This window comes from Centroberyx gerrardi, chromosome 17 (genome assembly GCF_048128805.1).
Source record: "Centroberyx gerrardi isolate f3 chromosome 17, fCenGer3.hap1.cur.20231027, whole genome shotgun sequence".
Classification (NCBI taxonomy): domain Eukaryota; kingdom Metazoa; phylum Chordata; class Actinopteri; order Beryciformes; family Berycidae; genus Centroberyx; species Centroberyx gerrardi.
This window is the reverse complement of record NC_136013.1, coordinates 7,992,014-8,008,206: the sequence shown is the minus strand read 5'-3', so window position 1 is coordinate 8,008,206 and position 16,193 is coordinate 7,992,014. Positions and strand designations below refer to the sequence as shown.

The 16,193-nt window shown below is 45.1% G+C and overlaps 1 protein-coding gene across 1 annotated transcript in view; it reads left to right on the top strand.

Annotated features, from left to right (window-relative positions):
• LOC139921380 (glutamate receptor ionotropic, NMDA 3B-like) overlaps window positions 1-15,445 on the top strand; it is a 60,558-nt gene extending 45,113 nt beyond the window's left edge. The window contains exons 6-12 of the mRNA XM_071911596.2: window positions 713-859; window positions 1,186-1,331; window positions 3,464-3,579; window positions 10,424-10,575; window positions 11,897-12,061; window positions 13,920-13,987; window positions 14,467-15,445. Coding sequence (XP_071767697.2) covers window positions 713-859; window positions 1,186-1,331; window positions 3,464-3,579; window positions 10,424-10,575; window positions 11,897-12,061; window positions 13,920-13,987; window positions 14,467-15,445 — 1,773 coding nt within the window. The remainder of the gene's footprint in view (window positions 1-712; window positions 860-1,185; window positions 1,332-3,463; window positions 3,580-10,423; window positions 10,576-11,896; window positions 12,062-13,919; window positions 13,988-14,466) is intronic.
• Window positions 15,446-16,193: the final 748 nt, after the last annotated feature.

Genomic DNA, 16,193 nt, shown 5'->3' with positions numbered 1-16,193 from the left:
CAGATTTTGCCTCAAAATAGCCCTGCAGTGAAAATGATCTTTATGACTCACCTCGGTCCAATTTCTCTAAAAAAAGTATTATTTAAGAATTTGTGCATGTAATGTGGATGTCATCTTCCCTTCCTCCCCCCAATCATTACACTCAGAGCACAAACAATTTGGAACACCTTGCTAATACTGGGTTGCAACCTTGTTTGTATAATTCATTTCTCATTTGTCTCAAGCCTTAAAAATCCCTCCTCAGCTTGTCACCTCCCCTTCATTTACATCTCCTCTTCATGTAGAAAAGTGGATTTAATAGGTGAAATAAATAAATGATCACAGGTTGCAGCTGGATTCATTCACCTGGGCAGGCAATTTCATGGAAATGTGTTCCTAATGTGTCTCACTAACGCACTCACACTTTCTGTTTGATTTCCTCCTCTGCATTAGCTCTTCTTCTGGTCTATTTTAATTAACTTGATTTCCCTTACCTTTCATTTATGCATCATCAATCCAGCTTACTCCTTGTTCATGTTTGCTGTCATTTAGTTTCTGTCATTCATCTCAGCTTCATTTATTCTTGACATTGACATTGACATTTTTCGGTTTTACGATCAGATATTTTTAGAAGCTCCTTGCTGCACGATCTGCTATTTTTTCTCATTTTGTCCTGTTTTATCATTTTGTAGATGCAAATTAACAGATAAAAAAAACAATCTCCACTCTGCAGACTCCTAAGTGCTGGACGGGTCGCTTCCTGATGAACCTGTGGGCCATCTTCTGCCTGCTGGTGCTGTCCAGCTACACCGCCAACCTAGCTGCCGTCATGGTGGGGGAGAAGACCTTCGAGCAGGTCTCGGGAATTCACGACGACAAGGTTAGACCGCGCGCAAGGACACGAATGTGCAGACGCACGCATGCCGACACATACATACACAGGCATGGGGGAAACACCCAGGCACATGCACACACACAAAGCAATCTTACACAAGGACAGGCTAATGAGTAAAGAGTGGAATTATTTATCAAGGATTATCGCCTTTTATATCCTTAAACCCTGTAGGGAGTTCACGGCTATAGTGAATTTGATATGAGCCTCATCATATCCTCTCTCTCTCTCTCTCTCTCTCTCTCTTCTTCTTTCTCTTTCCCAACACTACCACCATCTCTTCCACCCGCCGCCTGCGTGCGTCCATGCCCCAGCTGCACCACCCCTCCCTGGGCTTCCGGTTTGGGACGGTGAGGGAGAGCAGCGCCGAGGATTACATGAAGAAGAGCTTCCCGGAGATGCACGACTACATGAGGCGCTTCAACCAGCCCACCACCCCCGACGGCGTACATATGTTAAAGTAAGACACATACAGAAGCGCACTCGTCTTTAAGCCTTCATTTGCACCTGATATTATAATGCAATTTCCCTCTGGATTTGCCATCTGGATAATGAACAATCTGATCACGTCTTTGCATTTACATCTGGTATTTATAATATTCTGGTTGTCTGCATTCTGTCCGCTTTGTGACCGGGTCTTATTTTTCCATGCACACTATGCAAAGCAAGTCTGCCTCTCGAAAACATAAACAAACATGGCAGGTGCAGGCTCGTCGACACCCGAGAGCCTGTACTCACTTTCTCTTTGCCGCAGAAGGGATCGCCTTCTACGACTCTCGAGCAGGAGGCGTGAAGATGATGTCTCCACCCGCGGCGATGACATTTCTACCTGCAGTGATGATGTTTCTACCCTGTCGGCGGATACTTTCTCATTAACGTGAACACACTGTACGGATTGCCTTTACACCTGGCTGAGTCTGGTTGAGATCTGATCACAAACCGGTCGCTCCGCTGCGTTCTGCGTGCATTTACAACTCGCATCAACATGCGCTTTTCGGTATCCAGACACATTATCCGGATGCAGACCGCATTTAAATAGCAGGTGTAAATGGGGTCAAAGCGTACAATTTTACACATGGATAAAGACACATGGGGTCAAATGCACATACACTCATGCATGAATACACATTGCGCATGAATTCACAAATGTGACAAGAGTCAGAAACAATACGGTTGGCTGACAGGAGTGCAGGGACACATACATACTTTATACATACTATACCACACACTCACAACTATTGCCTCAAACGCTCATCAAACACATAAAGCGCGCACCATAGAGCACCAGCAAAGATGCTGAGATAGTGTGTGTGTGCTGACTTTGTGGTACGCGAGAGAAGATACAAAGCGCTTGTTCAGAGAAAGGGGATGGGAACAGGGAAGATGAAGGCAGCGTTTGTTTGTGTGCGAGGCGAAGCAGAAGTGGAAGTCACAGCAGTGCAGAGAACAGGAGTGAGGCAGTAAAATACTGTGTTGGCAGAACCACTGACCCCAATACTGCTCTCAAATCTTAGAGAGAAAAAAAAAAAAAAAAATCTCGCAAGCCTACTCCTGGAGAGACAGAATGCTGAGGGCTATACATGTGAAAGCTCATGCACACGCAAAGGCTCGCAAGACATAATCAGGCTACCACACACACACACACCTACACGCACTCACACACACACTTATTCCAAGGCCAAGCATCGGACAACTTCCGACCCTCTTTAGTTGCAGAAGAAGTCTCTATCCTCTCCTCTACCTGCTCCTCAGACTTGACAGGTCTCGCATAGACAGAGAAAAAAAACCCAGACTTTTCTGCTTTGCTAGCACAGCAAAGACTTTGTAAAGTCACCCTTTTGTTTCGCAGTATCTGCCCTGAATAACAACAAGTCTCAGGTAATTTGATCACTCTGGCCTAATATGATATCAGACTTCTTCCTGTTGGTCTGGCTGTGTGTGTGTGTAGGTGCGCGAGCGTGTGTGTGTGTGTGTGTGCCTGTGAGTGTGTGTCCCAATGCGTGTTTGTGTGCTTTTTTATCTCTCTACCATTCAAATCGCAGGTGTGTGTGCGTGACTGCGTGCATATTTCTGAGCTTGCTTGTGACTATGCATGTGTGTGTGTGTGTGTGTGTGTGTGCTTCTTTATCAGTGTCTTCAGTGTCTGTATACTATTCCAATCCAGCGCATTGTGCTTGGTATCCTGAAGCTCATCTACTGCCAGCCGTGGTCAGCAGTAGAGGCCGCAGGCAGAGGAACAGCCTGTAATTAGGGGTCAATTAGGGGTCAATTGGATCGATATTGCCTGAGTAGGGGGACTGTTCAGCAGTGTGTATAATGCCTTATCAGTCCGCCACAGAGGCTGTTGGTTTAGATAATGATGTATGTGTTTACACAGTGTATTAGAATGCAGTTAATCGCGTCCGCCGTATAAATGACAAAGTGGCGAGTGACAGCCCCAAAAACAGGGCTCCTATACAGGTGTGGGGGAGTTTGGGAAAGTGAATCTGAGGTCTTGAAAAGTTTGGGTTTTTTTTATGAAAAAAGGTTGTCTCCAATGCTTCTCTCTGACTCTTGTGATTGTGTGTGTGTGTGTGTGTGTTTGTGCTGAAGGACAGATCCTCCTGCCCTAGATGCGTTCATCATGGATAAAGCCCTGCTGGACTTCGAGGTCTCTATCGACGCAGAGTGCAAACTGCTAACAGTCGGGAAACCATTTGCCATAGAAGGTATATACACTCACACACACACACACACACACACACACAGACCAAAGCACATACTGTATGTATATACAAACAGATAGAAACATAGAAGACACAGGCTCTCGCTCTCTCTCTCTCTCTCTCTCCCTCTCTCTCTCTGACTCACACACACACACTCAGAAGTATAAAGAGAGATGAAGGCACAGGAGGCACAGGTGGACAAGTGTACAGACACACACTCACACTCACATGCACGTATACACACACACTCTCTCGCACACAAACACATACACACACACACGTGTACACAGAAACATAAAGGCACAGGCTCACACACACATTCAGTGCGGACATCAAACAGTTAGCACCATGACTGACAGAGTTACACGATGGATCGCTGTGTGAACTTATAGCGCTGCGGGGCAAAAAATACTCAGCCATCTATTATTAAGAACTATGCCCAGTCAGACGGCTTTGGACTTGCTGCTCACAGGTAGGACGAGCTGCAAGACAGTGATGAAGCATATAGACAAATCCACAGCCAGTCAGAGCACGGCTAATGACCCACACAGCGGGTTATCACAGTCAAGTTCTAGTTCAGAGTCAAGTGAGTTTCTGCATGGATGCATGTGCACAGATATATATTTTTTTACCTTTATTTAACCAGGTAAAGTCTCACTGAGGTTTAAAATCTCTTTTACAAGTGCGACCTGGCAGTAGATTGTATTCGCCTGCAGGCTAGTGTGTGTGTGTGTGTGTGTGTGTGTGTGTGTGTGTGTGTGTGTGTGTGTGCGCGCGTGTGTGTGTGTTCCTGTTCTATCCTTGAGAGAACCAGTTTGAGTTTTAGGACATTTTTAATGAGATCATTTTGTTCTGTTTTGTTTTGTTTTTTGTTCTTCTTCTTCTATCTATTTTTTTTTCTTCTATCTAAAAATTTGATACTACCATGATACCACAGCAAAGAAGAAAAACCGCAGAACAATGGACTCTGAGGCTTTGCTAAATTACTTGCGTTACCACACTTGACTTGGAAAGCTTTGCAGCAACTTTTTCACAGGTGTTGTGTGGTTGTGTAGAGCCGACAAATACGGCTGGGTGTCCATCTTGATCAGGCTCGGTAATAGTTCCATTTTTGGCTCCTGGCACCACTTTGTCGACCAATTTAGGCAATTTTGATTCAGTTCTAGATGTGGTGGACTGTTTGCTGCCATGTTTTCAGCTGTTTGACTCAATTTGACACTGATGGTAGGGACTGTATTCCAGTCCTCCTCCATCCTCTTATTTTAACCACCATAAAACTTCCAATAAAGACCAGGTCTCAAACACTTTAACAATATCCAGTCAGTGTTATGTGTGTATCTGTAAATCCAGTCCCAATAAAAGCCAGGTAAAAGCATTTTGCAGAATTACCAGAAAGTAAATTCATACAATATTTATAGCCTAACATATCATTAATATTGCTAATATATTACCAGAAAGAGACATGTAGTGAAATGTAGTGGAATGTAGTGGAAGGCGATGACATGTTTATCTCGTTGCCATGGATACAGGTACTAGGGTTAAAGGCTTGAAATTCACTAGCATAACTCCACAGCTTGGATCGCTTTACAGCATTGATCCTGTTCCCAGTCAATATGTGACACAGAGCTTGTTTTGATGCACTTTTGTGGCAGTTATTGATTAATTCATTGATGTTTTATTTACAAGACTGATGGCCAGTATGTTCAAGTAGCATACTGGTACGTTATCAATAATACATCATATTCTATAAAGTAGTTAGTTGTTTTGCATAATTATTTCAGCCAGATATTCATTATTATGATTAGTAATTGTAGTGCTAGTAGTAGTTGTAGTCAGACATCAGTTGCCTATATCAGTAATATCTTTAGACTGTAGACCTAAAAAGGCAATTGTATAAATTTGAGCTCTATAATTCTTTACAGAATAGCAGTAAATTCCATCACTTTTAGGCACACTGGGTAAAGTAGACCTGCCAAAAGAAATAATGACATGTCTCTAATAATAGCCTGTCTCTCTAATAAAAGTGCTCTCTTTCATTGTGGTAAATAAAGGTCCCAGCCATTATTAGAGGTTTTATGGCATTCCACTCACGTGCCATCTGCACATAATTTATATGGCTCCTGGAGGTGACATTGAAATGGAATTTCAGCTTGCAGAACACATTTAGTGACAATATCAAACATTTGTAAAATTCAATATTGAATTCAATCGTTCACAATGGCATTGACTTATTATGGGGAAAGTAAGGCAAGCGTGTGTCTTTGTGTGCATTTATGTGTGTGTGTTTATGTGTATGAGCAGTGAATCCTGGGAAAGTGGGAAAGTGAATCTGAGGTCTTGAAAAGTTCTCTCACTCTTGTGGTGTGTATGTGCGTGCGTGTGTGTGTAGGTGTGTGTGTGTGTGTGTGCGCAATTCCATGTGTGTTTGTTTTTTTCATGTCACAGTTGATCCGTTTCTCTTATCCTCCCATCTCCGAGACAGGCGGACACAGATACACAGACAGATAATAGACACTAGTAAGGGCGCCACATGGGACCAAACACTGACTCTGATACCATTGCCCTGTCAATCAAAGCCTAAACTCAGCAATACCCCACTCCCAAGTTCCCTACTCACTGTACAACCCCATTTTCCAAGAGATTATCCGTTGCTTTTGTCACTGTCTGAACTGTACAAGACAAGATGAACGCAGGAACATCACTGTGACATTTCTCATGATTATGTGGACGATAAAGCAGGGCTCATTGGTATGTAAAGTGGGTCTATTTGATGACTAGTTGATTCATTGTCTACATAAAAACGCAGACGATGAATCCACACCACCTTTGATAGCTATTCACCCCGCAATCTGCTGTGTGGGGAAGAATGGGATGGAAGTGAACTCAATGGGCCTGAAAGGAGGGGAAGGAAGAAAGAGCAGGAAATGGCCCAGGGGAGGGGAGGGGAGAGGAGAGGAGAGGAGAGGAAGAGGAAGAGAAGGTATGTGAGACAGAGTGTGAGATACAATGAGAAACTGAGTAAGAGAAAGAGCAACGGAGGGAACGAGGGAAAAGAGGCAGCGGGAGAGGTGGGGGTCGAGTAGAAGGAGGAGATAGAGGGCTTTCATTTGCCCACTGCCAGTTTGCGCCTTTCTGCACGGCGAGTGATAAAAGAGCCAGCCAACAGAGTCCCCTAATCAAGACAAACCTTCACCCCAAGCAGACGGAGCGAGGGAGGGGGGAGAAAGAGGGACAGAGAGAGAGAGAGAGAGAAAGGGTGATGGCAAAAAGGAAGAAGAAGAAGAAGTGCTATTTGGTCTGTATGAGGAGGAGGAGGAGGAGGAGGTGGGCAGGATTTATAGAGTGGTTTGTGGACTTCGGAGACGGGAAATATAGAGAGAGAGAGAAACTGGGACTCCCAAGTCGCTGCAGGCAAGGTGCTGGCTGAAGTCTTCTAGCTACTTATGTAGAGAGAGATGCGGGGATGTCGCTGTGCCTCGGTGTTTTCGCTGAGTGCTGTTGGGAGATGTTTACGACAGCCTAGACACACCCCATTAATAATATTGCCGGTGAACACGCAGCCACTCACTGCTTGTTTGTGTGTGTGTGTTTATGTGTGTGTGTTCCTGTGTGCATGAGTGGGCTACACAAGCCCAGTCAAGCAGGACGGAGTGCGTCTCAAGATCAAAACGAGGCGGGCAGAAGACGCTGTTGCCAGGGTGAGGCTGTTGTTGGAGGGGCAGCTCACGTCTGACAACTAGGATGTGTGCGTGTCTTTGCCTGTGTGTTCATGTGTGTGTGTGTATATGCATATGTGTGAGCCTATGTGTGTGAGTGTGGGTATAGGTGAAGAGTTTAATTCCTAAAAGCGATATCTACCATTTGAAAAATAAATGATGCATACTCTTACAGAATGTGTGCTGGCATCAAAGTAAAATGTATTATGGCTTCCATTAAAGTAATAATCCACAACATTTTCATATTTGCTATACTCTCTATCGACGATTGATATAACACATTAGTGATAAAAACCAATACCAAGTTCATGGAAGCTTTTACATTCGCAACATTTGCCGTTCTACACATCAATAACAAGTAGGTCTTTCCAGGGAAAAATCCAGCAGCAACTGCAGTTTGGTTGGAATCAATAGAAGAAGAACTGGGTTAGCATGAGCAGCGATAGCCACCATGGCTGAACGGACAAAGAAAAGAGCGCCACCTACAGAAACTCAAACTTCATCAACAGAAAATGCAAAGAAAAACACAGTCAATCACAGTACTGGCTACACTGTTTGATTGACAGGTGATCTCTGGGACGTGCCGTGCAAAAACCCCACGGCAGTAACAGCTTGCCACCACAAATGTTGCTAAAAATAATAAAAAACAAGGATTTCGAAGACGAGATGAGACACTGCAAAACCTTTGCTTATGTTCATCTGTGAATCATCATCTGTGTTTTTGAAATACTGACTGAATTTAAACAAAACTTTTACAAAACCTATATAGCGTTTCAGAATAAAGCTGCATGTGCACGTGTGTGTGCATGCGCGTGTGTGTGTGTGTGTGTTTGTGTGTGTGGGTAGGTGTGCGGGGGTTTGAGTGACAGCTTTGGGACTCGAAGCTCTGTGATGGAATATGCGGATGTCTGGGAAAAAGAATCAAACAAATGACAAGTGGCTGCCCACTTGTATTCCACGTTTTGAGTGAGTGCTCCGAAGAAATGGGGATGGAGATAGGCTGATGGCAGAAAAATGCCGTCTGTCTGCCGGAAGAAAAAAAAAGAGGGAGGAGGGAGAAATACAGAGACAAAGCGATGGACTCGGGAGAGGAGGCAAGAGATAAAGAGAAGAATGGAGTGTATCAGAAATTGAACGAAAGCGAAGGGATGAGGGAGATAGGGAGGGAACGAAATGAGAATAGACCAGAGGAAACTGTGAGAAATGACCTCAGACAGGGGAAGAGGAGGGATGAGAAGGAGGAATGAAGGAAGAGGGAGAGGAGGAAGAGGAAGTGGAGGAGGGAGGGAGGGAGGGAGGGGAGAGAGGCTTAGACAGTCTTTTGTCATGTAGGAAGCAGAGTGTGACAGTTTCGTGAACCTCCGCCGTTCCCTCTGTTTTCGTCCGCACGCCCATCAGCCTCTCACACCTTGACAGGTCCAACACACACACACACACACATACACACACTCTCACAAACTGCTGACAGGCCCGAGACACACACACACACACACACACACACACACACGGGCGCCGCTGACAGGTCTGTCTCTTTGACTGCAATACAAATGAAATGAAACAAACAACCCCAGGAGGTCTTGTATAGCAATAAATCTCCGAGAGGGTCTTTCGATTCTAAGCTGAGGGACGTATTTCTTTCATTTTGCACCTGTGGAAAATATGGGCTGTAATGCAAAACAGATGGAGGTGTAAAGTCTGGGCAGGGCAGAGCGATATTTCTCTCTACACGAGTAATGATACACCTTGATCTATTATTGTGCTGCTGTGCTGAGATTAAAGCATGCATGTGAATGAGAGTGCAAGTTTCATTTGAACTTTTTGCGGGGTGTGTGTGTGTGTGAGAGAGAGAGAGAGAGTGGGGGGGTGGGGCATTGCTGCTGCTGCCACAGGGATAACCCATTTCTCACGCACTCTCTCTCTCTCTCACACACACACACACACACACACTTTCTCCAACGCCTGACATGATTGATGACACACAGCTCAGTTATGTTCACAACAGCTGCGTTTGTTCTACACCTGCACACCCAAACTGATCTGTGAAACCAGTGATAGTTAGTTTAGTTTATTGTCCTTTATTATTAGTTCTAGTAAGAGCAAGTTCTTTTTTTTACAGCCAGTGCATGCAAAAAAACCACAAAAACACAGTTATACACCCTGTCAAGAAATAGTTACAGCCGTCTGCAAGAAACAGCAACAGTTCAACCGTAATTACAGAGGAACAGTTTCAACCAAAGAGCAAGATCGACAAAGAGCCCAATTTCTAAATGTCAGCATGTTATCAAGTTCCAGTGAAGAGGGGGAGCTTGTTGAGGGTGTGTATGGCAGGGGGAACAAAGCTTTTCTTGAACTTGGCCGTTTCTACAAGAAGGGGGGGGGGGGGGGGGGGGGTCGGCATCTGTAACGAGGGTGAAGTGGGCACGGAGCGGGCTGGGATAAGTGCTTTCCAACAGACGGCTTTGGCGATGAGGTCGGGTAGGTGAGGAGCAGGGAGGCCAGTTTTTTTTTTTTTTTCGATGCTGTGTGGGTGATGTTAGGGAATCTGTGCTTGTGACTGAGAGCCTGGTGAAGAAACAGATGGTGCCACAGAGGAGGACAGAATATCTCTTCCAATATTCAAAATGTCTCCCCCACAAAGTCACAATTTATACAGTCACAGGGCAGTTTATAAAAATGGAATAAGACATTTTATATTTAGTCACTTGTATGAGGAAATGACTGAATTAGCGGGGGCAATATTGAGGGCACCCGGACTCCCCGTGACCCCCCGAACCTCCACCTATATGTGTGATAAGACGGCCTTGCCTCCTTATGTCTCTGCACAAATTCTAGCAAGACAAAGACAAAAAAAAACAAACTAATGGACATGTTCTTGGCAAAAAAAAAGTGGTTGACTCTGATTCCAGCTGAAGCCTTGTAAACCCACATATCTCCTTTTTACCAGAGGGCATTTGCCCTTTGGCTAACTGGAACTGACTGACGTTGGTTTCCTACCCAGAAGCCCCAGGTTTGGCATGACTCGGTCGCTCTCTCAGCTCCGTTACCTACACAGCTGTTAAGTGTTTGCGTGTGTGTGTGTGTGTGTGTGTGTGTGTGTGTGTGTGTGTGTGTGTGTGTGTTCCCTCTCCCAGGCTACGGCATCGGCCTGCCCCAGGGCTCTCCTTTAACCCGTAACGTGTCAGAGTTCGTGAGTCGCTACAAGTCCGACGGCTTCATGGACATGCTACATGACAAGTGGTATAAAGTGGTGCCCTGCGGGAAGCGAGTGTTCGCAGTCACTGAGGTAAGCCTTCGGCGGGGTGAGTGTGTTCCTGTATTGTGTACGTGTATTGTGTGTAAAGGGGAAGCTGTCTGCTGCTGTACTCCTATAAATGAGTCTCCCATCGGGACGCGGGCAGGATTGGCTGCCAGCTACACACACACAGGCACATTCACATACACAGACAGACACACACACACACAGAGAGAGACACACACGGCCACACAAATACGCAGACAAAGACATACATCACATAAACTCAAGCCTATTTACCGACCACAACCGGAGCTACAGGCACGTACCGTCTGGGTGTCGATACTTATTCGAGGCTGTGCCGAGGCAGAAGGACTTGTAGTTCTCCCCCTCCTCCCCCTCTTCCCACTCTTTTTAAAGAACTGAGAATCTCCAGACAGAGTGCACTGTCTATATCTATATCTCTTGTTTGCGAATAGAGAGGCTGTTCAACTCCCTTTGGCTGCGCTTTTGAAATCCCACCACTTCAAAAAGTCGAATCGCTTTATAGCAACAAATGCAATTACACAGTCACAGGTTTTTCCAATGAAGTGAAAAGCTCTGCTTCACCCCGCATCAGAAAGTTATTACCATTCCTCCCATTTGAAACATACAGAGTGGGCTTCTCTCTCTCTCTCTCTCTCTCTCTCTCTCTCTGCGTGTGGGTGTGTGAGTGCAATCTTGACCTCTGCCGGATTGGGAGCAAAAGGAGGGCGGTGTTGTCCCTGGTGGATTTGCCGAATCAGCATGGGGCTAATTGCCATCACAGGCAGTGCAGAAATTATCTGGGTGGAGGACACATGATTGGAGAGGAGCAGGAGAGTGTGGACTGATTCTCCTTCCTCTGGGCACAGCAAAGCCTCATAAGAGATAGATGTTATGTCAGAGGGGACGTAGGCGTACCAAACGGGGACAAACCATTCTTCGATTAACTACAGCCTCTTTTTAACATTTCCTCGCTAACTGCTGTTTCTTTCTATTACTCTCATTTTTCTTTCCTTTCCCTCTGCTCTTTACGCCTGTTCTCTCTCTCCCCGGCCTGACTTCTTTATATCCGTTTCTTCTTAACACGTCCTTTTTCCTTCCTTCTCTCTCTCTCTTTTTTACTCTCCTCCCTCCTTCTATCATTTGTGACTTATGAGCTTACACAGCCAAACGAGATATACAACGGCAGAATATCAATTACACATTCACAAATAATGGCCTAAATGGAAATTATGTAAATGAAAATTATCAATCTTTTTCTTTCCCTTTTTCTCCTCTCGATGTCTCTGTACCACTCTCTATCACCTCCCCCTCCTTTCCCCTCTCTCTCTCTCTCTCTCTCCTCCAGACTCTACAGATGGGCATCCAGCATTTTTCCGGCTTGTTTGTATTGCTGTGTATGGGGGTGGGCGGAGCCTTGCTGACCTTGGCAGGTGAACACACCTTCTATCACCTGGTCATTCCCCGCCTACGCCGCACACACACACTGCAGTACTGGCTACACACCAGCCAGGTGAGTGAACACACATACGCACACACATGCACACACACACACACACACACACAGGCATGCCAGCACACATGTATACACATACACACACGTGCAAAGCTGTCACACACATGCAAGCACAAGCACGCCTGCACTCACAAACGCTGCACGAACACACACACACTGGCCATGGGGGTACATGCACACACACACACACACACACACACATACACCCACACACACACAGAGTCACATGCTGCTATTGGTGAGACGTCTTCAGAGCATGGTGTTTAATATATTTAATTGTAGGTAAGCTGCGCCCTCTGCTGTTAAAAACATGGAATAACAGTCCAAAATAAGATCAAGCAGTAATCAATAGTAGTGAAGTGGAGGGATGGGAATTATTTTTCATGGGGAACCACATAAAGAACTCAAAGAGGCCTTTTATAAACTATGACAGGACTGAAAGCTCGGCAATGTAGACATTTTGAGCCAAATGTATGAAAGACTTTATATTCTGAAGACATTTTGAAGGTTCCCATCAGAATTGCTTCATAAACGGTTCAAGAACAGCTTTGTATGCAGTCGTGTCTCAGCTTATCTTGTCTACACAGATTACTGATTGTATCTCTTCTTGCAATGTTATTTCTCATTGCCTTTTATCACCACTTTTATCACTCTTTGTTCTGCTTTATCACTGTGCGAAATGAATTAAAAGCTATACGGTTTATTTCATGTGAATTGACAACATTGGAGTCTGCACATTTGATAACGGTGGAAGGATAAAGTTGCAAAAAGCTTTTTCTCTATCTGCAAATCTGTTTGAGAATTTGTGTGTTTATACCAAAATATACCAAGAACACCACAGATTGGGGCTTTAAAGGTCATATTTTGATTTTATGAAGCTCTAGCCATACCCAAATGAGGAGCCTGTGGCCATATTTTTGAGTGAATAATGAAACGAGTGCTGTGAATATCAAGACTGCCCACATTCTGTTTGCTGCATCCTTCTTAAAGGGCAACCACTCCCGGGCATTTATCACACACACAGCTCAGCTCTGAGAGCGGCTGACCGCTGATGGGTTTGTCCCTCAAGACAATCTCTATCTATTGAGCAACTGTCTCTTTAGGATTTGCCTTAGTCCTCCTTGGGTGTATCCTTGGGGTAAAAGGATACCCCCAAGCATAGACTTCAAACTGAGAGGTTGGTTGTCTCTTGCCCATTTTCTGTTTCACATGTTTGGAACATGAGCGTGGGCACATGGGCATCTCAACCAAAAAGGGCAGGGGCGATTTTATTCAATATTTCAAAGGAGCATCAGGGCAGGCAGGGTTTGTGAATAATAGTTACAGTCAGAGATGCTCTGTGCAACTGGGTAGAAAAATGTCTCCTACTGCAGAAATGTTATGTTGATTATCTGTTTAAAAGATGTCTAAATGGTTATAGATGTCTAGGCTAAAATGAGGCTACATAGGGTTTAAAAGTAAAAGTTTAGTAGACATCTGTCTTAGACTACGTCTTCTGAGGTATATGAAAAATAAAGCATTATTTTACATTATTATTTTGCATTATTTTGTATATATGGACTTCTCTGGTGCATATTTCTTATATTTACAGCTGTTAATGCATTGTTTAAATATGTAATGATGTATTTACTGCTTGGTCTAAAACTGGGCTACACATAGGCTAAAAAGATCCTGGGTTAAAGCATAGACACAACGTTGAAATGATCTAGTCTAGTGCTCAGTGGGCTCTTACAAAGGCAAATCTTCATCTCTCCTGATTGATTTCAAAATGAAAGAAGTGCTAACATACTTAATATTACTAATCAGTAGGTCTCTCATATGTTTTTCATATGTTCTTCTTCTTTTCTACTTGCAGAAAATCCACCGAGCGCTCCACACCACGTATGAGGATGTAGGGAAGGAGCTGACTGGCCTTGACCAAAAGTAATGAAGTCCTTGATTAACTTGTTTGTAATCCATATCTAACCTAACATTGGGTTTTTACATGCACATTAATATTGCAATATTATGGGGCTACTATTATTCCATATTGCATTTCAAAGTAGGCACATGTAAATGCCATATCCCATTCACAATAGCCAGGATGACCTCATACCCCAGTTAAAACTTGAATATGAAAGCTGAGTTATACAGTATAAACATACTGGTCAGAATTGTAAAGCATGTATAAAACTTATGCCATTTACTTCTGGTTTCTTCAATAGTCAGAATATTCTGGTTATTCATGTATAGAGGGGTTAGCAGGATATGAAGGTGCATAGATATACTGTGAGCTAGTATCTGGACTACTTTGTGCATGTAAACACACTCACTGATTATACTTTATAGAAGAAAACGTACAATCTATCTCACTGTATAACAGCAGCTATGCCTTCTGCTCTGATCTTTCTCCCTTCCCACAGCCCCTCCCCTTGTATCTCAGAGAACTGCACCCTCCACAGGAAACAGTACCAGCCTCCTCCCCCCTCTCCTCCCCAGTCCCTCCCTGCTGCCGCAACAACCGAAGACTCCGTTCACAGCTCCTCGCCGTCCCACGAGCCCAAGGAGAAACGTGTGCACTTTGACCTGGAGACACTCCACAGCTACCGCCTGCGCACACACACCGCCTCTGTGCGCGGCAGGCCGGGCATGGTGGGCCGTCCCGGGCTGGGCCTGGGAGGGCTGGGGCTGGCCAACCTGGGGAGCTTTACCTCCCCTCCACAGATTAGCCTCCATGCTAACGGGGGCCCGGTCTCGACGCTGACCGCCCCAGGCTTGGTGCTCTCTCCCCTGGGGAGCAGGGCCACCCAGACCTGCCTGTGGGAGGGGGAGCTCCAGGAGCTGCAGGGGAGGATCGAGACGTTTCGTAACCAGCTGAGAGAGGCTCTGGCCAGGCGAGCAGAGATCCAGAGCAGCCTGGAGAGAGAGAGGAGCGGACTGGGCCGCAGGGAGACCAGTCTGGAGAGGGAGAGGGACAGGCAGAGGATACAAACTGTTAGCTCCACCCAGTCCAAACTTCCAGAGAGAGACAGGACCAGCCAATTGCAAACCCTGAATAATCAGCAGACAGGGAGGCCTAACCAACCAGGCGGTCTGAACACTCTGGAGCATGGCAGAAGCAGCCAATTAAACACTGTTAACAGTTTGGATAGAGGGAGAGCCAACCAATTACGCTCTATTAACACTTTGTTGGGCGACAGGACTGTCCATTCACGTACATCCACCAGTCTGGAGCGAGGAAGAGTCAGCCAACCAGGTGCTGGGAACAGCATGGAGAGAGGGAGAACTGTCCAATCACGGAACACTGCTAGCCTGGACAGACAGAAGGCTAATCTATCACGCACTCTGAACACTTTGGACAGGACAAAAGCCAACCCATCAAGTGTAAGCAGTGGGACTTGATTGTCTTTCTGTGAACCCCCTGATCTGTAGGAGTACAGAGGGACTCATGCATAAGACAGTGGGTACTTGCATAGCCGCGGGAAGATGTCTTCAGTTGGAAGAGTTGAAGTTTGGGGGGGATGCTTGGCGGAAAATTACAGAACATGTTGCCTTGGCTCACGACATGACATGTAATCTCACCTAGTGGAACCTAATACCTTCCACACTCGCTTACAATTACAACTACACATCCTTAACCACAACTTAAGAACAGATCAATTGTCTATGTCCCTCCCCTCAAGCAGAAAATGCTCCAGGCAATCTTAAATCAGTAATGTAATCTGGTCATAACAATGAAAACACCAAAAAAACATTTCTGACAGGATATCAATCCACTTGCGCAAGGAATAAATTAGACACATTGAAATGAGCAATGAATATGGGTGATTTGGCAATGTGAAATCCCGATGCTTATTGTGGAGACCAGTGGTCCATGTGAGGGAGCGGGCATCCAGAGCTGCTTCCTCACAGACAGTAGCCTGCCAGCTGAATAAAGCGACAGCCTGTTACACTGGCTGAAGAGGCCTAGAAGCACAGAAACATCAGCAGCAAGAGCACAGAAAAAAAAAAACAAAGTTAGCCTACTGTGAAAACTAATGAAACTATTTGAAAATGCACATGCAACAAGAAATCATTTTTAACCTTCACATATACAGGTTAGTCCTGTTGAGATCGAGGATCTCTTTAACAAGGGAGGTCAGGCCAAGAC